At 33.8% G+C, this 21,962-nt stretch overlaps 1 protein-coding gene across 1 annotated transcript in view; it reads left to right on the top strand.

Moving 5' to 3' along the window:
• Positions 1 to 3,312: 3,312 nt before the first annotated feature.
• Setd3 (SET domain containing 3) overlaps positions 3,313 to 21,962 on the top strand; it is a 96,809-nt gene continuing 78,159 nt past the window's right edge. The window contains exons 1-4 of the mRNA XM_085948775.1: positions 3,313 to 3,780; positions 5,023 to 5,244; positions 8,683 to 8,771; positions 10,563 to 10,702. Coding sequence (XP_085804901.1) covers positions 3,474 to 3,780; positions 5,023 to 5,244; positions 8,683 to 8,771; positions 10,563 to 10,702 — 758 coding nt within the window. The 5' untranslated portion in view covers positions 3,313 to 3,473. The remainder of the gene's footprint in view (positions 3,781 to 5,022; positions 5,245 to 8,682; positions 8,772 to 10,562; positions 10,703 to 21,962) is intronic.

Here is a 21,962-nt window from a genome sequence, read left to right as displayed (position 1 = left end):
TGTCCGGTGGTTATTTGTCAAGTACAAATCTTGCAATCGATTTTTAACTAACTTTCCGACTAGCTAGATATTATTTGAAACCTTTAGAATATATCAGAACACGATGCCAATGCAAACTTTTAATACGTTTAGCCATCTTTAAGCAGAATTGAATTCATTTTCAGTAAATTCTATTTTGTATGAAAAGTTATTTCAGAAAAAACCGTAAAAAGTAAAAGACTATTATTGGTTGTTAAATGGGTGGTCCCAGCAACTAAATTATTAATATATACGTGCGTTACTATGGAAATCAAAATGACATTTTCATCTCAAGTTTGAGCATATTGAGCATAATAATTCAACAGAAAATTGAAAAACGTTTTATATAAAAAGTTCTTTTTATCCTGTAATTATTTAATTATTATCTTTTCTATATTAATTTACCAAAGAATGTAGAAATACGTAAGAGCTAATCAATAATCGCTTGTCACGTCATGCGTATTCGTCACTGGTATAAATCAGTGATAAAGACTAAATGCATAAAATAGATTATTTTGTAGGTTAAAGAAATATTACTAATAAATTGGATATCAATTCTTAGTCTTTTGGAAAATTCGCGAACTGAGAGATTGGGAATGACTGAGTGAGACATCAGATGTTCGCTTTTCCCACGAACGCTAAGTGGTAAATCTGGTAATTTCAATGGTACACAATATTGATTGGGTACATCTCATCGGGCAATATTGTCTTTCGTTGAATTTTCGTTTACAATATAGTTTGTAATTCTATTTGGATGGCGTGGACTACCTACGTCCTACATTATTGTTTTATAATATGTATTAGTTGTGCAAATGTAAGTATATAGTTACCTACTTCATGGCCCCCACAAAGGGGAGGCTGGCAGGGCTCTAGTCTGAGGGCCGGGCTCAGGAAGGGCCCGGCGGGGTGAGTTGACTAGATAAGTGATATAAACACACATCACAAATCCTCCCTAATAGTAAAAGAAAGTCAATTCAAGTCAAGTTCAATATTGTTGTTATTTAAAAAAGAGTGGTTGTACGATTTATTTTTTAATTGTGTATCGATACTCAACAATTCAAATGAATGTATTAAAATATTCAACAACACACTCAATATACACATTAATTTTATCGCGTAAGTACACCATTTATATTTAGCGATAGGTAGGGAAGCCCGCCAAAGATCCAAGCCTGGGGGCCGGCTTCAGGATGTGGGGCCATGACCTACTTACCTACCCAGCTAGACAGTCATTCTCAAAACTCAAACTTTTACAACAATAGATAATAATAATAAATAATATTAACTAGTTTGGATTATAGCTGTAGCAGGATTAAGTATTAGGTATACATATTTTGTATTATAACATATTATTGTGTTGGCCATCTCAAGAAGTTTTTTTTGCTGGTTGGTTGTATTGATAAATAACCATTATTAATAATATATGGCTTGGCAGCATTAAGCTGACGGCCTGTTTTCACATTTTGTTGCACTTCTCGCATGATCTATTGTATCTCAGCGCTCGAAATGGGAAAGTTTACGAACCGGAGCGGTCGACAATTTTTTGTGGATGTTTATATAGTAATATAAAATTTTATCTGTATTTTATAATTGTTAATTAATCTGTGTTAGAATTTAAATTATACGGCCTATCAACCTTAGGCGGTCAAAATATTTTGTTCACGAGACGGAGCGATAGTTTTACAAAATTCTCGAACCGGAACGGCGCTCCGGTGCGCTCCGGTCCATTTCGAGCCCTGCTGTATCTCCCATTTTTATTTCTAAATAATCGCCTATTTTACCACGTTTTTTTAGCTCGAATTCTTGTTTGTCCGGTGGTTGTTTATCCAGTACAAATCTTGCAATCGAATTTTAACTAACTTTCCAACTAGCTAGACATTTGAAACTTTTAGAATATATCAGAGTACGATGCCAATGCATTCTTTTATACTTTTAGCCATCTTTAAGTAGAATTGAATTCATTTTCAGTTAATTCTGTTTTGTATGAAAAGTTATTTCGGAAGAAATCCGTAATCCAAACCACTACTATTGATTGCTTAGGGGGTGGTATTATTAATATATACGTGCGTTACTATGGAAATCAAAATGACATTTCAGTATTCTATATTTTTTTGTTTGTTGCAAAATAGCAAAAAAATGATTTGTTGACAATAAATTGCCTTATTTGTCATAAATTATTAATACATAAAATTGTCAAGTTTATATGATTCAACAGAAAAATTAAAAACGTGGTAAGTATATTATATTATAAAAAGTTCTATTTAACTTGTAATTATTTTATAAACCTAATGTTTGTTTATAAATAAAATAAAGAATAAGCTGGCATAAAGCGTTTTTATATCAGTGCACCCAAGAAAATAAATCTCAGAGCACCGAAATTTGATGCAATATTTCTTGCATAATATAATTTAATCATTATTCAGGTTTACGTTCATCTTAATTATTTACTCCGTCTTTGTAGAAGAAGGCTTTCTTCAACATTGTTGTATGTAGGATATAATTATACGATGTTATTAACTATTATCAACAATGTATCCTAATACCTACCTGTAACCAATTTATTATTATTTTAATTTATAATAAAAATAAGCTATACTTACCTAGCATTAAGTAATTATTGGTAATTATTTTTATAAAGCAAGAATAAATTAACGTATTTTGCAATGCACTCCAGTAAAATAATTAAGCTATGTAGGTAAACCTGGATAACAATTTATTTTAACTTCCTGAACCGATCAGATCCTAGGTTTCGTATTATGTTAAGTAGGTAGGTATCTAAATATACACAAAATAAAATAAATGCAAATCAATGTGAAATCATTAAAATAGTGGGCCATAAAATTTATTAAATTTTGTTATTGACTTGTTTATTCTATTAAGTAGTGTTCAAAATAATATTATATTTTTCTAAACAATGCCTGTAAATTGAATGAAAAAGATGTTTCAAAACAAAAAGATTGGACCCTCTCATCGATCTCTTTGTTTCAAAAGGTGGCACTGAAATTCATAAATAACCAATATTATGTAATTCTTTAAGTATCTATGAAAAATAAATATTTTAATACTGTCTAGTTTATGCTGTTTTAGATAGTTATTTTTTTATGACGGCAAAACTGCAAAGATATCGCTGAGTCCAATCGCTTTTGTACACTTTATTTTCTTATCACTTTATTTTCGTCTGGTTGGTTTAATCTCGTACCGTTTTAGGATAATTATTAATAAGGGATTGATTTTTTTAAAGTAGCAATGAAACGAAACGCATTGTTATTCATGCAACACCAGCATAAAATGAACAGTATTACCAACTTGGTAATCTGACGCAAGATAGTTTTATAAATACGAAAAATGTGTTTCTATTTTTAATGTAAATATATAATTTTAGAACGGTGTCACGTTTCTTTTTGAATACACCATTCTACAAGAATCTTGTTAGTCTTTTATCATAAATAAAAAAAATGGGTAAAAAGGGTCACGCTAAACACCCCGCCAGCAAAAGTGCACCCAACGATGTCGAAACCCGGCCTTTACTTTCTGCCAAAAAGAAAAGACAATTGGATCGCTTAGTTGACGACTTGTGGGCAGCAGCTTTCGTTCCGTTTTCAAAGATCGATAAACAATGGGAGTACTATTTATCGATTTGCAAATTATTAGATGGGATCAACACAATTCAATTTCAAATCCCGACTGTCACCCCGAAAGATCGGCACGCTGCCATCGATGACTTTGTTGCTTGGATGAAGTCTAATGGCGCTAAATTTGAAGGTAAATCAACGCCCAATTCTAGATTACATGTAAATTATTTAAAATACCGTCATGCTCATCGAGTACCGTCAAAATTTATTATTGTAGGTGTCGCACACAGAAACAATTCATAATACGTACATACTTACATATTATATTTATTTCTAAACTATACGTGTAATTTTACGAATTTATGATCCCCTTACATGGTATATTTAAATAAAACAAAAGTGTAACTATTGGCTGTAATTTTATAATTAGATAATGTATGGATTGTGCATTATGAATGCCATCTTGTCATTTATTTGGCTTCATTATGTTGGCACCTGTTTATTTAATTTGAATACTATTCTTATTTCAAAATCACAACTTTTGAAGTTTTTAAAACAATGCACAGCAGTGTCATAGTTGGTCATGGTGTGATCCCACATACTTACTTAACTATTTGACACATCTACTTACTTACTGTTTGTAAAACATTAACATAATAATTACTAGGTATGTATTGTAACAGGTGTGCACACAAGGAGGCAGGAAGGTTCTGGTCCGGACCCCTTAACTCTTCATTTGCTCATTATGTAGTGCATTTTGATTGAACCTTTTCTATACCACAAGTATTACTAATTTTTCCCTGCTCGAATCTCATAATATTTCATTTTCATTCCTAAAGATATCTGTGTATATTCAATATTTTAAATGATCGAAAACACTCGATCTTTGGCTAATAAAACGGATGTGAAACAAAGTGATTTAAATCTCCATCATGTCGATAATTTTGGTAATCTGCCATGACTTAGAATTTCATCGTCTTTCCGAAAGATGTCTCTGCGTGTTCAATATTATTGATTATTGCAAACACTTGGTCTCGACTAGTAAAATAAATTAATTAAATTAAATAAGTAAATTTTATATAGTTATGGTCATATAGCAATTAAACAGTTAAGTCCCAGACAGTTCCGCTAAGATATAAGTTATTAAGAATCAATGCTTATTGAAAAAATTACTCAGGACTGGTCATTCAGTATATCCACGATGGCGATCTTACGAGCGACTTACTCGTCGGCTTATAGTGTGATTCCCAGGTTCGAATCCTGGGTCTGGTAAATACGCATATTGTTTTTCAATGTGTGTTTGGAGTCAGAATATGGACATGATAGGTTGAGCAAGTGACTTACATCTCTGTGGAGGCCTATATGATATTCTTACGATCGGACATAGTCAAATTTTTTTTTTGATTATCTTTAATTTATGTTTTCTTTGCAGGAATTGAGATTGCCGATTTTCCCGGTTATGACTTGGGATTGAAGGCGACAAAGGAGTTTGCGCAGGGTGAACCAATCCTTAATGTGCCGAGAAAACTGATGCTGACGGAAGAATCTGCCAAGAAATCAGTGCTAGGAGATTTGGTCAATAAGGACCGATTACTACAATGCATGCCAAATGTCATTCTGGCTATGTATCTGCTTTTGCAGAAGTTTACCGCAAGTATGTTGTCCTTAGCAAGAAGTCAGGTTTGATCACCGGAATCCTTAATTCCAGTATTCATTTCATTGTGCAATATTCAAGAATGTCTTGCAAAATCACATGATATAAGCGCAGTGTAATGTCGATAAGCTGTTAAAACCTCTTAGCCGGCTCGCACATCACAACTCGCCTTGTGTGCCTGACGGCCATAAATCAAAACTTCCGAGACCGCCGGCGAATGTTGCATGTTACAACCTCGCTCATCTGCCTAGCGACATCGACATTCACGCGTAATCTCCCGAAATGTCAAAATATACTCTAGCTAGACGACGCCATTGCGCAAATATGTCATCAGACGCGGAAACAGCGATTATTATGTATTGGTACCGGAGACATTTAAGGAGAAGTCTCTCGTCTGCCATTTTTATTGTGTTGATTGTATGAACAAACGTCAAACGCGGTGCCAGCGATGAGCGAGCAATGACAGTGTAGACAGAGACAGAGACAGAAATGGCCGATTGTGCGGCTGTGCGCATGCGCGGAGTCGACATGCAGGCTTTAGCAAACGCAATTCGTCGCATGCAGGAGCCCCGCAGCGTCGCAGTTGCATCGGCCAATCTGCGAAGCTCCATTTGATAATGTTTGTTTCTTGGTTTACGATGACGTCATATCGACGAATTCGTCGTAAGACACATGCGGTGAGTTCTGATGTGCGAGCCCTCTTATGTGAAAAATTTTGTCTTAACCGGGTGTTAAACGTATTAAAATGAAGAAACAGGAATTTAGAATTGACACGCAAATAAATAGCGGGAAAACATCAATTCCAGGCCGATAAAATTGGGGTTTCACTGTATTATTCTTTAACACGCATGGTTTGATGCCTCATGCTAGGTACAGTGATATTATTTTCTACTTTTTCTCCTATTCTACAAGGTTTTAATATAATATGAAGGGTCCACTGTAAGACCGATGAATGTCCAAGTAAAGTGATTTTGAGATATCTGCATTTAAAGGTTTAAAACGTTTGCAAAAAATACAGGTGTCGAGAAATAAATGAATGTATTTTTAATTTTGAAGTACACATATAAAAATGTTGGGTCACTAGTGTGGTGTTCGATGTGTAGGTTGAGGACGATGATAATGAAGTCTACGATGTAGCAGGGTGAGATTTATTAGCAGCGTATCGGTACAATAGTATATTATACAATGATAGTTACGAGCTTAGTACTTGGATTCGAGTGACATCTAGATAAATTATTCTTCGTTATTTATACAATGAAAAGTAACACATCAACATAAAATTCTGGTACATAATCATATTAGACTAATATAGAATCAGCGTTTTAAATTGAGTAGCGAAATGAAATATTATTTGTTATTACAGTCGTAAGAAAATATAATACTATGAAAACTGATTATTTGGCTAATACACCATAATGGTATAATGTGCTGTGATATGATGTAATAATATACCGTCTCTAATTTCGCCAATCGACTTACTGGTCTAGCTAAGTTGTTTACTGGAAATGGATTCGCTGGGAATATATTACTGCAGAGTAATTTGATATAATAGATATTTGATCGCTTATTATTCTGCAGCTACAAGAATATCTCTACGGTCTTCAAGATACCTCGTCGCAGGACAGATGTTATGTTTCATGTTGCTGTGTATCATGCAATTAACTTATTTGATGGCACCATAAAGGTTGATTTATTTTTTATTAACTATAAAATGTTTTTGGACGTGTTAAATAGGTTAAATTTATAATTGTATATATTATCATGTTTCTTTAATATTTACATATACACATGCTGTCTTTTCTACTTTCTTGTTATATTAATTGTTATTTGTAATTAAGATATTTTTATATATTTGTATTTATTATGTATTTTGGCGCATTGGCCAATCGCTGTAATGCCGTAATACTCTTTTTCTAAATAAATATTTTTGTCAATAGTAGTTGACATTCTTGTGATCAGAAAAAAAAATAATAAAACAAAAATTGTCATTCCATTACTACTGTAAAAATGATGATTGTCCATTTTAACTCTTGCTTATCCTGTTTTTTTTTTTTTTTTTTTTTTTTTTTTTTTTTTTTTTTTTTTTTTTTTTTTTTTTTTTTTTTTATGCATGCATGCGTCTCTTAAATTTCCAGCATGAGGAAGATTATCATGATATTGCTATGTTTCAGGCCGGCAAAATTTCTTCAGGAACTGCAGGTCACTCGAACTAGGCTATCGAATGCATACATAACTCAAAAAAAAATATTTTGTGACATTCAACGGTCTTACAGTGGACCCTTCATATCAAAACCATCAGTACAATTTTTGTGATTTATATTTATAAGTATATCCCCATAATTGAAATTTTTGCACCACTAATTGCATTTATTTATATCACTTTACAAATTTAATACACATGAGCATTTAGAGTCGAAAGTAAAATTTATGAGAATGGAGCAAACAGATAAGCCCGGCTTTGAATACGTTCAGAGCATCATGTAATAGATTAATTGAGTTAGCATTTACTTGGTAGAATTCCATTTTACAAGAAATGAAAATATAATTAATATTAAATTCTACAGGTTTTTAAAAGGATTGTCGATAGCTATTTCGGTTGTAACACCATTATCAAGACTATTCAGATAGGCCGTTTGCCTTTGCTTAAATACTATACATATAGATAGAGACAGAATACATTTTCTTATTTGTTCCAACAGTATTATGACTTTGTATACTTATTATAAATTGTAATATTATTAATACTTTGAAAACGAATAATATTACAATTAATAATAAGTATACAAAGTCATAATATTGTTGGAACAAATAAGAAAATGTATTCTGTCTCTATCTATACATGTAGTATTTAAGCAAAGGCAAACGGCCTATCTGAATAGTCTTGATAATGGTATTACAACCGAAATAGCTATCAAGAAAACCTTTTAAAAACCTGTAGAATTTAATATTAATTATATTTTCATTTCTTGTATCATGTAATAGAAAAGTTTTCTGACTATCGAAGGCTCATATTATGTAGAATACGATTATTATCAGGACCTATGTACCCTGTAAAATCGTAACATAGAAAGCACAATTTTCACCCTGAATTTGAATATTCGCCTCTCGATTAATGCTAATATGCCAGGATACAAACTAAAATATTTCTTTCAAGACTTATGTACTTACCTATTTTATTATGACGTGTTACTAAAGATGTATTCTACACAATGTGTGTGATGTTTTCATGATAAAGTATAATTTTTTTTATAATCATAGCAATAAAAAATGATAGTAACAAGTCATAGTTAAAAAAAGTATTTACATATTACTATAACAATCTTATTTCTTGTAGTCTCCCTGTGATTTTTGAAATATTGCTATGTTCCGCTAAAATCCAGAATAATAAATATTGTATGTTTGAGTTTATCTCACTCATTTTCTTCTTTTGATTTTTAGATACATTTTGGAAGCCGTACATCGATGTTCTACCTACTTCGTATACCACAGTTCTTTATTTTTCTCCAGAAGATATGAAGACATTGGAGGTAATTGTATTACATAATTTATGTTTTATATATTTTTTAGGTGAATGGTACCTATTACACTATTTGTTAATCTTACACATGATTATTTTTGAGCAGGACCATAATAATATAATGTGAAGTGTTCAAAGTCAATTACCTCTAAAAGTAGGGACATTTTACGATGTTATGCTTTTTTGCATATTATCTTTCTGGAAACTGACCGTAAAGAACTTGAAAGACGTGGTATCGGGATGCGTGTGGGAGTGCTGTTTGACATAATTCCGTCATGTGATGTCAGGCGGCCATGAAGAACTGCTCTTACATCTCGCCTATTTCATCTCTTTATCTTGCTTGGCGCTTCTCCCACTATATCTTGTTTCCTGCCAAAACTATCAAACCTCACGGTAGTGTGACGCATTTATATGTAATTTTTTAGTTTGTACCATAACTAATATATATATGAATATGTTTATTTAGTGCAGCACTTTGGAGGAATAAGAAATATTCCATTTCTATAATCTTATAATCATATTTGATATATAGTATATTCTGAAATTTTGACACTACTATATAAATATAGGTAAGATACATAATTTGGAAATACCTCAGAAAAAGTCTTGAAAAAATTATAGTGGTGGAAGGACTTCAACCTGCATCCATCGGAATCTGGCCAATGCATTTTACCAATTTAGCCACCTGCCCCCTACCTAATTACAATGAAATTAACTAATATTTGGTGACTGGCTTTTGTGGTTTTGAAATAAAGTACCAATAATGGGTACTTACCTTGATTAGTAGCCAGCATCAGGATTTTAGTCTTAACATAGGTAGTACTTGCACTTGCTAATAATTTAATAAATTATAGATAAGTAATTCCAAATTGTCTACATTCAATAAAGAATGGAATATTCTCATATCTTGTGAATAGGGAATCCAATCCCGAGCCAAAATTCTGATCCCGGGATTTCGGGATTACAATTTGACAATCCCGGGATCCCGGGACTGGTCCCGGGATTGGCATTTTTTCCATTGTTAATATAAAAATTTTACATTTACAAATAACATTGATAAAATCGGTCAAAAATAAATCTAATATAATTTATACTATTTAGGACATTTATTGTTAATATTGTATACGTTCAATCTTGGAAATACACAAGTTTAATGGAGTAAATAATATTGTAATAAAAATAATAATGTGAATTAAATAGGAGATTGCTGTTTCTGATAGTAAATACATAATGAATGGATTAGCGAGATTTAAAATACTAAAGCAAGTAATCATGGTGTACTTATGGCCTTTTCGCTTCATAAATCTATCTAATTGGTCAGCCAAATATGAAACTGCGGTAAAACGTATGATATCATGGTGGAATTACTTTGTTAAAAGTGGGAAGCATTTTTTTTTTCCAATCTTTTTAATTTTTAATAATTTATGTGGCAACCTACACATGGGTACAAATCAAACTTCATTCGAACTCAGTTTATTTCTAATGTAGCTATTTTTTATTAAAAGTATTTTTTCTATTATATTTTCGTTTTTATTTTATTTTTCATAAAAATTGATAAAAAAATCAATCCCGAAATCCCGGGATTATGTTTATCAATCCCGGGATTCACAGATATTGAAAATAGCTCGGGATCCCGGGATTCGGGATCCCAGGATTGGAATCCCTACTTGTGAATTATTCATTGAATAAATATTTGTTATAGGTAAGTAGGTACTAGAAGTCACATAATTTTGAACCGAAGACAAACCATTTCGAAGCATCCATCTTATGGTTTCGTAAACACATTGATTTAATTTTACAGGGTTCACCAAGCTTTAAATCCTCACTTAAGTTCTGCGTGAATATTGCCAGGCAGTATGCATACTTTTACAAATTGCTCCAAAAATCTGATGATGATGTCTCCAACGCCATGAAGAATTTCTTCACATATAAGGAATATTGGTGAGTGTTTTTTTGTTACATAAATAATGGGCAATATTGAAGAGTTTGAGTATAGCTAAAGAAAACTTTATGATCTTGTATTACAATATTTGTGGTGATTCTAAAAAGTTTTTGGTACGATTGAATAAATTAGTAACCATATAAAAATTAATATCCTATACTGTGGCTGGCAACTGTGTTGTCATTTAAGTATTTTGTACATGTGATATATAATTTTTCAACCAAATATCCTATATAATAGTGATTCAACGTATCTGACTATATTATATCCATGTACAATAATTGACATGGGATTGTCTCGTCATGGGCGCATTATATTGTAAATGTTTTGCTTTCAGTACAAATCAAACATGTTTCATACTTTAATGGTTAATGTATGGTGTGATCAATAAAACAATACAATTTATTTATAACATATTCAAATTTCTGGGTTTATCTTGGCGATAGACCGAAATTGACCTTTTCTATACCTCACGATATTACTATGGCAGTATCTGACAGGCTGCGGATTTTTAACGACACGTTGAATATAGAGCGAAGTTCTTACTACAATCGCTGTAATACTGATAATTTGTGGCTTAGTATTTCATAATTATTCAAACAGATGTCACTGTGGTTAATTTTTTAGAATACAGAATTGCAAATCAATCGACAGTGGCTAGTAATTTGAGTTTAAAGTCGGACAAGATAACTCGTGAAATTTGTATGTGTGGTCTGTCGATCACATCCTCATAGATCGAGAAAACGCACTGCATGCAGCGATAATAGTGTGATATTTGCTACAATCTTTAGATTCTTCAAAATCTTAAATTTTTCAATTATTAGCCTTGGTAATCTCTTCATCAACTTCACTCCCGTATATGTAGGCGCCGTCTTCTACAAATAGCAGCAAAACATCTTATAGTGGAGCCATTTAACCATAAATATACGCAGATGATATTTCTTTTCGGGTGCAGAAAGTGCAGGACTAATAATGATTGTGCCCCTCTGTCAGTACACCTCAGAGTAATGTTGTATCGAAGTAATTAAAACATAATTTATAATAGTTTGATTTATTAATAATTAAAATAAATATAATTTAGGGACTGACAGTGTCTTATAAAAATAAGTATAATATAATATACATTGTCATCGTTAATAATTAAGTACATTTATTGTTTTTAAATTTTAAATACTTACTAATTTTTACTAAAATATTTTTTTTATTCTTTGTTTGAAAATATTGCACGTATGAAAAGGAAATCACATTTTGCCGCAGTCGAAAACTCATCAATATTTCAATAAATACCGACCTACAAATTATACAATAATAATATTTATTACAATTCTTTATTTTACTCATCCAATAGTAAGTACAATCATTCATTCCATCAACGTATTCATTCATTTCAACATTTAACGATAGAGGGCACGTGTTAATATATATTTAACCTATGCTAGTATGCAGTCTAACCTAAATTATTACGTACAATCACCCATCTCACAAACTTGCGTCAATTCACCGTGGTGGTCATTAATAGGCCATCCATGGACTGAAACCGTATGCGGTTTAGAACCGTGTGCCATACTAAGCTTATCTTTTCTGTTCATGGAAATATATTTTCACAAAGTATATTATAAGCATCTGATCGTATCTGTTTATACCATACACTTACACAAATTTAGTGAAAATATATTTTCATGAACAAAAATCATAAGTTTAGTATGGCATTCATGGCTAAATCTCCTTTTATGTTGACACTAATTTTTAATTAAGACATAGTACAAAGTGACGTCATGTAATGATGGAATATTAACTAGACATGAGATAAATTAATTACAATTTGCTTGAAAGTAAATACATTCTTTAAGAGTTTTATTTGATTAAAAGTCAAAATTAAACAGTCAATTATCGTCAGTAAATAAAATCACAATAATACATAGATATCGGATGTTTCTAATACCTTAAGATAACACAGTGATCTCTTAACTTTTTTGATCGCGTACCCGTAAGGTTGAAAACAGAAATTAGACATACCCCTATATAAAACATACATATAAAAATAGATAGTGGTATATGTGTGATTTAATTGAGCGGGAATCTACAGAGGAAAGTATTATAAAAAGGAAATGCGGGTTAATGTCCGTGTCCGGAAATTTGTACGTATGCAGTTCGCACTTCACTGTGAAATGTTATATCGGAAATATATAGTCGTATATTAAAGACCGTCCAACCTCTTTGGGTCATATATATCTACATAAAACACGGTTCTTGTTGGTTTACAGAAAGCCAGCGGCAAACAAATTTTTAAAATAGCCGATATACTGGATTATTTGTTAGGTTAGGTTAGGTTTTCATTCTTGAATTCATGAATTTTGCTAAAATCGGCTATGAAAATTGAATAAACGTTCATATTAAATCTAATAAAATTGGAGACCATATAGTATATAGTCATCTCTTTCCGATAAAAAGCCCACGGCGAACTGTGCTATAGTGAAATGTTTTACGTTTAATTTACATGTAACCGTTAATGTCATAAAAACAGCTTACATATATATGTCTTTATTTTTCTTACTGCAATTTCATATAAACAATGGGACTGCGTTTTTGTAATAAAATAATATAAAAATTCTTGTTTGATGTTCTCTAATACTGCACTTCGAAGGTATGGTTTCAAGTTTAATTTATTTCAATCAGGTAGTTTCAATACCTGACTAATATAATCTCTCTTTTTATTAGAATGCACAGTGTTTAATTAAAATGTATTAATTCTTCAAGTATTAATGATTATTTAATTTTAAAACTTGATTTTTGGCATACCCCACGGATTCACTCGCGTATCCTACTTTGTAGATCACTGCCTTAAGGAAATTCTTTATAATATTTTATTTTTATTGTCAAACTTCGTAAATGTATTGTTGAAAATCAATTTATTACCATCAGAATAAATGGGTTTTCCATAACACACTTAATTTTTGATGTTTCCTAAAATTTAAGGATAGTATTAACTAGTTAGGGACAGATGCTTTGTCAAATTTAACTGCCGTTTAATATAAGGCGGCTGAAATTGGCTATTTACTACAACTGTCAAACGAATCAGATGTGTTGTGCACAAAATTTGGGCAAGTATGTATTGTTAGTGTTATATTTCGTTGAAAACCAGTCAAGTTTTGTTTCCATACGAATGACATGCATTTGCTTGAATTCTGTGTGCGATATGCTTGACCGTGTTAACAGGTGCTAGAATCTGCCACTTATGTTAGTTAGGTCGATTTAACTGCAACATCTGTGCATCTGACCTATAGTTTATCTCCTTGGTTACGAACTCCTACATGTCATCATTTTGCTTATCAAAAACGCAAGTCTGATGTCACCCTATTGTTATAAGAAGTAAAACAGATGTCCACAATTAATAATTACATATCACTTCACGTAAATTAAACTGTTTTTGCTGTCACATATATATCGTATGATTTGGTATTTAGTCTGAAGTAAAACTTGTCACATTGAGAATAATTTACAAGGATTATTAAATAGGGTGACAAAAACCTCACGTTAATATATTTTCTTGACAGTGCGGACTATTGGAATGGCTTTCTCATAGAATCCCACATATAATCGTGACTATCCCTCTGTGACTGCGAATCGATGGTACTTAGTTTCCGATTCTTATAAATTGTTTCTGTGCTCAGCAGAATGGGGCTTATACTTCTCGAACTGCTATTATGCTTGTTACTCTTCCTGCTTCCATCCAGAATGGGTGACCTCACCCTTCCACTATTAAAACTGTCATCGTATCTCAATAGATTTCGTCTTCGTTGACGTATCTTACACGTGACGAATATCGCCAGGAATACAATCATGGATGAGCCGACGATCGCCGAGCTGACGATTATCGCAGACCTCACTCCGACGGGTAGTTTGCTGTAGAAACCCGGTTCAGCGTCTTCGTCTTCGTAATTGTCGTTCTCTTCGATGATGTCGTCAAATTTTTGGTTACTCGCCTGCGGGATGTGATTGTCGATTTGTTCCACTCGCTGAATGTCATCGAGGACTATGAGACCGTCTCCGTCCATGTCTTGGTCTATTCGGATCGGAGGCTGCTGCTTGTCCGGTGTGATTTCAATGGATCCTGTAAATATATTAATATTCGTTATGGTGAATCTGTCAAAGAAGTTTTAGCTAAACAACATTGCGTTGTAATTGGAACAATACGGTATGTTGTTTTAATGATAATTTGAGAATAACTTTGACATGTTGTTTCAGAAATACGATTGAACTCACAGTGTTTGGCTAATCATAAGATAATACAACATAAAACTATTAAAGCCAACAGTGCTTTCAATTTTTCCACACTAAATGAAAGAAAACTCTGTCCAAAACTGAAGTCTTGAGAAAGCTTTCTTTTATCACTTGCCAATTTTTCTTCAAAACCAAAGTCGACAGCTTTTTATATGTTCTTGCCAAAAAAAATATTGTACCCATTACGAAAGTGCTTTTCTGCCCAAAATAAAAATAAGAGGAATTTTTCGTTAATATTTCACATTTATATGATTCAGTAATTCGAAAAATAGTTTTATTCAACTTCTCCGGTTTCTTAAGACTGAAAATACTGTAATTTAGAGTGATTATTTTATTTTAATATAATAGAATTAATAGATTTACCAGCGTATGGTTCCTGGGGATGATAAATACTATGCTCATGACGCTGCGTGTTCCAGTCCTGCACAACCTTTGCATTGACTACTTCCTCCGTTTTAATATACGTCGGCAGACTCGAAAAAATCTGTGACATCTGCTTGTGGCTGTTCTGAAATCCTAGATCACTCCTTGACTCCCGATACACTTCATCTGTCGGCTTGACGTTGATCACGGACGTGAAATAACTCGATCCGTCTGAATCCTTCTTCACGTCTTTCGGATCGAAGACTTTAGGATGCCCGACAAAATCGGAGAACTTATCAAATAAAGTCACGATTCCGAGGTTATCTTCGCCGGTTTTCGACAAGTCGACAAACATCGGCGGGGGATTGGCAGAACCTGACTTTCCATCGACGCTTTTACCCGTCGGTGTCTCTCGAGTATTGCCTTCGATCAATGCATTCAAAGGGTATATCTCCCGCGATATCGGTTCGATGAGGGACTTCGCTAAAAATGGTTCAGCCGGATTCGGTTCTCGTGACGTGTTGTGGAATATGTCGGCCAAGTGAACCTGGCTGGAACCTCGTTCTCGGTGGTCCACGAGCTCCTTCAGCGTCATATTGCGGTCTGCTAATATTTTTGTTAATTTTTCGCCTCCTGAAATTTAATCACATTGCATTAATGTTTGAGGCTTTCAGGGTTGTTTTGTATCGTAGTATATTCTTGGGTTTTCACCGTGTCTCCTTCTTCCTTCTTTACTCGACGTTTCGGGCTAGTTGCAGAGGCCATTATCAAGAGATATGTTTTATGATGAAATGTAGTGTATGTATGTGAATGTAAACGTTGCTCTAAGAATGTCAAAATGAATCCGATTATCTAAGAGCAAACGTTGCTCAGAGTAATCTGTCAATCATTGCGACCGGGGATACTGGCTCGAATATTAGATTTTGCTGATAGTGCCAGAAGCCATGACGTTTTTAACCGTAATCCATTATCCCCATTGATATTTTCAGGGTTTCTGTGGATTTCAATGGCCTCCTTTACCAATCGTGCGAAATATCCTTTATTCCGACCCAATATCTTGGTCTCAAAGTCAAATTTGTGCCCTGTATCCATCGAGTGCTCGGCAATTGCCGACATCGTGTAATGTTTAAGTCGGTATGCTCTCTCGTGTTCACTGTGTGAGTGAACACATCTATAAATAACGTTGTACGATTTTCATACAGACCTGTGATAAGTCATGCATATCTTTATTGCCATACCTACTTTTACTATACAATTAATGTATTCAATCATAATTGATGTTAATTTACGCAACATTACACAGGCAGCCGTTTCGAACAAACAAGATTCAAAACTCATAATTAAAATACTACTATAAAATATATAGATATGAAATCATACAACTTGTCCCGGTGTAACTGTGTGAGTGACCTTATACAGATACGCTTATTATGCCGGCTCGCACATCTTAACGCGTCACGAGTTTAGATGTGCGAGCCCAATAAGTGTTGGATAGTCACACTAATACCATTATCAAATGAACAAGTTATGTGATTTAAACTCTGCCGCCAGAATTGGATATATCTAAAGACATAATCTTAAAAGAAATAAATTAGTATTGAAACATGTACTCAAGTTAATGTGATAAATATTTAGTTATCTTGTTTTTTATCCCTGATGATGTGAAGAATTTTATCTGTTTTTTATTTTGTACAATCATTCATGTGTGGCAGCACATTAAATTTTCAAGCATGTTTTGTACATGATTATTATGTACATATTATTGCCATGTGTTAATTATTCAAAAGTCAATTATAAAATTATATGGTCCAATAATTAAAATTTTAAAATTTCTGCCTTATGAGGTAAAATTGCCAACATGAAAATGTGAAATATAAGTTTATTATTCATAATTAATTACTCTCCCAAATATGTATAAACTACAGTTAAGTTCCTAGTTCCAACTATTATTTAATATCCAATAATTATTAAGGATTCTTTTCAATTCAAATAAGAACTCAATGAATAGTGAATGTCTCCTCGGACAAAAAAAACTCTCCCTAGACAGCCTTTTGAGTACGATACCTTAACATTGTGTGGTCTATTATGATCCGTGGATCTGATAAAAAAAATTGAATGCGAAGATATTTACCCTTTCCATCCGTAAGAACTTCCAAAATTTCTTCTTTAGCACTGATTCCTGTCATTGGCTTGATGGTCGGCCTACTTGTAGTAGTGCTTGTCGTTGTACTAGTAGATCTGGCCACCATTCTATAAGTGGTAGATGAAACTGTTTCCTTAGTTGTAGGAATTCTTTCGGTGGTTTCTACTTCTGCTTTAGCCTTTGTGATCATCTTTGCAGCCGACACCATGTCCGATATACCAAACAGATCTTTTATACTGATCGGGAAAGCCTGACTCGGTATTGCTGGCTTTTTCGATCTGTCATTTTGTTTCGATAGTCTATTTTCAGTGGCGTTAAGTCTTGATCTATTTGGCTTTTCGACTCTTTGTCTTAATTCAGGATTTAACATTCTTTTTGGTATAGCTTTGACTGACGGCATACGTAGCCTTGGTTTTAAAGATAGTCGATTCCTAGTCTCTGCCGTATTTTTCTCAGTTTTAATTGTAGTCGTTTGAGGTGTTTCTGTGGTTGTCGATTGGATCGTCTCAGCTGTGTCAATCAGATTCTTTTCATCTGACGGTATTTCTGTGGTTTCTCCAATCGTATCTTCTTCAATTCTTCTTTTGATTAAAATTTCACTTTGTGACTTTCGAGGATTCATTGGCACAAAAGCATTCTTTTCCGTTGTCGTCTCCTTGGCTATCTGTTCTAAATCTTTTCTTGTGCTTTGCGGCTTTTGTCTTCTTATACTAGATACGGGTAGCCGTCTTCTGGGTACTTCTTCTCTCTCAATTTTAAACTTCTCCATCCCAGTTCTTTCTGTTTTCGTAATTTGTTTACTCGTTGGAGGGAGTATTCGTTTTGGTTTTTCTTCATTAATTTCTTCATCAGCAGGCTTATAAGTATTAACATTTTCTCCTATTCGTATTTTATCATCATCAAAGTCATCTTCAGAGTCATTTTCTTGCTGCGCATTTTTAGATAAAGGAATAAAATCTCCGCTATCATAAGCTGGTGTGGTCGTCGTCAGGGCCGACAATGCGTACTGCTTTCCAGTCAGCAGATCTGCCAAAGAGAGATTTCTCTGCTGTAACACTTCACTTAAACTAAGACCACCAGATTGTTTCAATAAAGCTTTTAAATCAGATGATCCCCCCATCATAACTTGTTCCTCAGTTTCCTGAAATAAAAAAAAATAATAAATAATAAAATAATTATAGGAATTTTCTACCTTCTATATATTGATTTATAACGATTATTTGGCTTTTATACAAATTATCAAGTATATGCCAACGCATATCTGTAAAGTTGAACTCTGCTTTGAATCATGTGCTATACTAGAGTCGCAAACCATATTTCGCGGAATGTGAATAGGTTTTCTCTCAAAGCTGGAATGTTTTTATAGGCTACAACGGCTGCAACAAATTCAAACATGTTTGACTTCATATTGACAGGTGAAGTAGGATTTTCTTATTATGTTGCAACAAAGTCAAATTCCAGGAACGGGCTCGACGCTACATCAGATATAAGAACTTAAATTTTTAATATTGTGCGTGATATCAATAAGATTTGCAATTCGAGAACTCAAAATCATTGAAGTCATTCACTTCGATATATTTTTATGTATCATGTTTTAAAAATAATTACTAAATAAATAATTATTGTTTTTTTCAATTATATTGATTATGTATTATCTGGTTGCATGTAAATTGTACGTAAAATATTTCACGTGGCACAGTTTGCTATGAGCTTTCTTATCATCGGAAAGAGATGACCGTGTACTATACGGTCTGTCTTCAATTTTATTAGATTCAATATGAAAATTAATTCAATTTTCATAGCTGATTTTGGCAAAATTCATGAATTCAAGAATGAAAACCTAACCAAACAAATAATCCAGTATATCGGCTATTTTCAAAATTAGTTTGTGGCTGGCTTCCTGTAAAGTGTAAACCGACAAGAACCATGTTTTATTTAGACATGAATTTTATGTCAGTACTATACGACCCAAATAGGTTGGATGGTCTTTAATATACGGCCATATATTTCTGATACAACATTTCATGGTGAAGTGTGATACGGCGAACTACATACGTACAAGTTTCCGGACACAGTATTATCTACCTACCCCACATTCCGTTAAAATTCCACGATTTGCGAAGTGTTCAATCACAGAAATAGTTTGGGAAACCCTATACTAGACTTTTACTAGAACTATGCTAGAATGGAATTTTTCACAATTGAAATCCATCAATTACATTCAGTACCTATATCATTAAATAATTATTATTAAATATAAATTAAAATTTATGTAAATAAACCTGTTTTTTGGCTTGAGAATACGGTTTCCTGTAGGACTTGTCACTTTTAACAGTCGCACTCTCTTTGTCTGCATCATTTGACTCCGGCTTCTCTTCACCGGGACTGGTAAACTGACCACCGCTGCCACTCGGTGACTCCTCCGCAGGTCCTGACACTTCTGTACCTCGATTCGATCCCCTCTGTCGCGAGTTTTCTTTATCTCCTCCACTAGGCTGTCTATTTCCTAGACCGTGATTAATCTCCTCAATAAACGGAGCCACCTTATACTCGTCATTAGACGTTACTGTTATTTTTGCTCCAGTTTTTGTGTCCACCTGTAAATTACTGTTTACTTTGAATGCCTGATCTCCATTAGCAGACGGTTCAACACCCAAATCTGGCATATAAGGCCTCTGTCTTCTCTTATGACCTCTTCTTCTGTGTGGTCGTTCATTGTCGTTTATTGCTTCTCCTCTCCAGTGATGGTCGTCGCTTTCTGCCGTCTTTTGTGGTTTTCTTTGGCGCGGTCTTTCGTTTTCTGGGCCATCGTAAGCAACCTGGATTCCTCCTTCCATGCTGAATCTTACTCCGTCTTGAGCTGGTCCACTTGGCTCTGATGGGGCGATTCCTCCGTCGACGGCACTCGGAGGCGGTAAGTGTGGTCGTCGTTTCCGTTTTCGTCCAGGTCTTCTTCTTCTTGGAGGATCAGGTTGTGACTCTTCTGGTTTCCATGAATCGGAGAGATCAGGAGTTTTAGTATCAGCAGTGTCGGACGCTCCCACCGCTCGCCATGCCTGAAAATAAAGTAGGATGTAAAATATTAGAAACATTTTTCTAGTAGATATAATTGATAATAACAATGATGATTTGACATTGTAATTGAATGTCTTTTACCTATTTTTAGGGAATAGGTATGTACAATTTTATTTTTCGAGACTTCTACTTTCGGGGTTTTGGCATTTTTAGTATTTTGGGAGACACAACTAAATTGATTTCCTCGTAGTTTTGTTTCAATAGGAAATTAACAATTGATTTTATTGACAACTTGTTTAATGACCTGCACTATCCACACCTCCTCCTTGCTGGATCATGTGTGAGTATGCTCAGGGAGTCCTTGATTGTTATGAGTAGAGTAGAGGGGCTTTCGTATGGGCTTGAATCACATGGTTGTTTAGCAGTAAATGTGAAGTAAACACGGGAATTGAAATTTGATACCGCTGCACAGTTATATCTATTAATTTATAATTAACACAATAACATAAGGTGTAGTACATTTTATAAAGATCGGACAATTAATTATACTATACACGTGGTATGCATCGTAAGGCATAAAGCCCACCAAAGCGGCGCTCGGTGCGCTCTATACGAAGTAGGCCCCCTCCCACCCGCGCATTACCCTACACCTATGTAATAAGGGGCTCAAGGAGCACAAAATAATTATTATTATCAGCGTCTCTCATAACAAAGCAATAAAAATATTATTAAATTTCTCAGGGCTTGTAATTAATATTCACGATGACATCATTCTACAAGCGAAATATCGGACACGCAATAACTAAACAAAGAGTTCACTGTTATTAAATAATGCCTTCTCGCCCGTCTATCGACGACGCTTCCAGGAGCGTGATTTTGTTTGCCGTGTTCAATGAATGGACTACGTTGTATTTTCGTTAATTCGTGCCGCTGAGAAGCCACACAACGATGACTCACGGGGCGGGCGGGCACAATGCGTCGTCAAATCCAGTGCGCGCTGGCGTATTTGATTACGTTGTATTTTCGATGATTCACATAGAATATGCGCGAGCGCCCCGCAAGCCCGCTTTAGTAGACTTTATGCATAAGGTGTTGTTAAGAAGGCATTCAGTTTTCGGGCTTACACGTTAATTATTTATTTGATAGTATTGTTGATTATTTAAAAAAAAACCGGGTTACTTTGCACCTACACTCTTGCGAGGAGTCAGAATATATTTCGATTTTGTATTATAATTATTATCTATCCGGTACTGACTTTGGTTATTATGAAGTTTAGGTTTTTGATGGGGAATTTAGGCATTAATAATAGGATAGGATAGATTCGGTATTAGTACCTACCTACCTCTAAAAAATGTATCAAAGCTGTTTTTAAAATTGATATAACTTCTCGACTATCGACGATAAGCAGTCGAACTAGATGCCAGTCTCGTAATAAAACCATACAAACATCAATATCC

Source organism: Rhyacophila brunnea, unplaced genomic scaffold (genome assembly GCF_057557595.1).
Source record: "Rhyacophila brunnea isolate RB1 unplaced genomic scaffold, BYU_Rbru_1.0 scaffold_21, whole genome shotgun sequence".
NCBI lineage: Eukaryota > Metazoa > Arthropoda > Insecta > Trichoptera > Rhyacophilidae > Rhyacophila > Rhyacophila brunnea.
The sequence above is the reverse complement of the archived record's forward strand: the minus strand, read 5'-3'. Positions and strand labels throughout refer to the sequence as shown.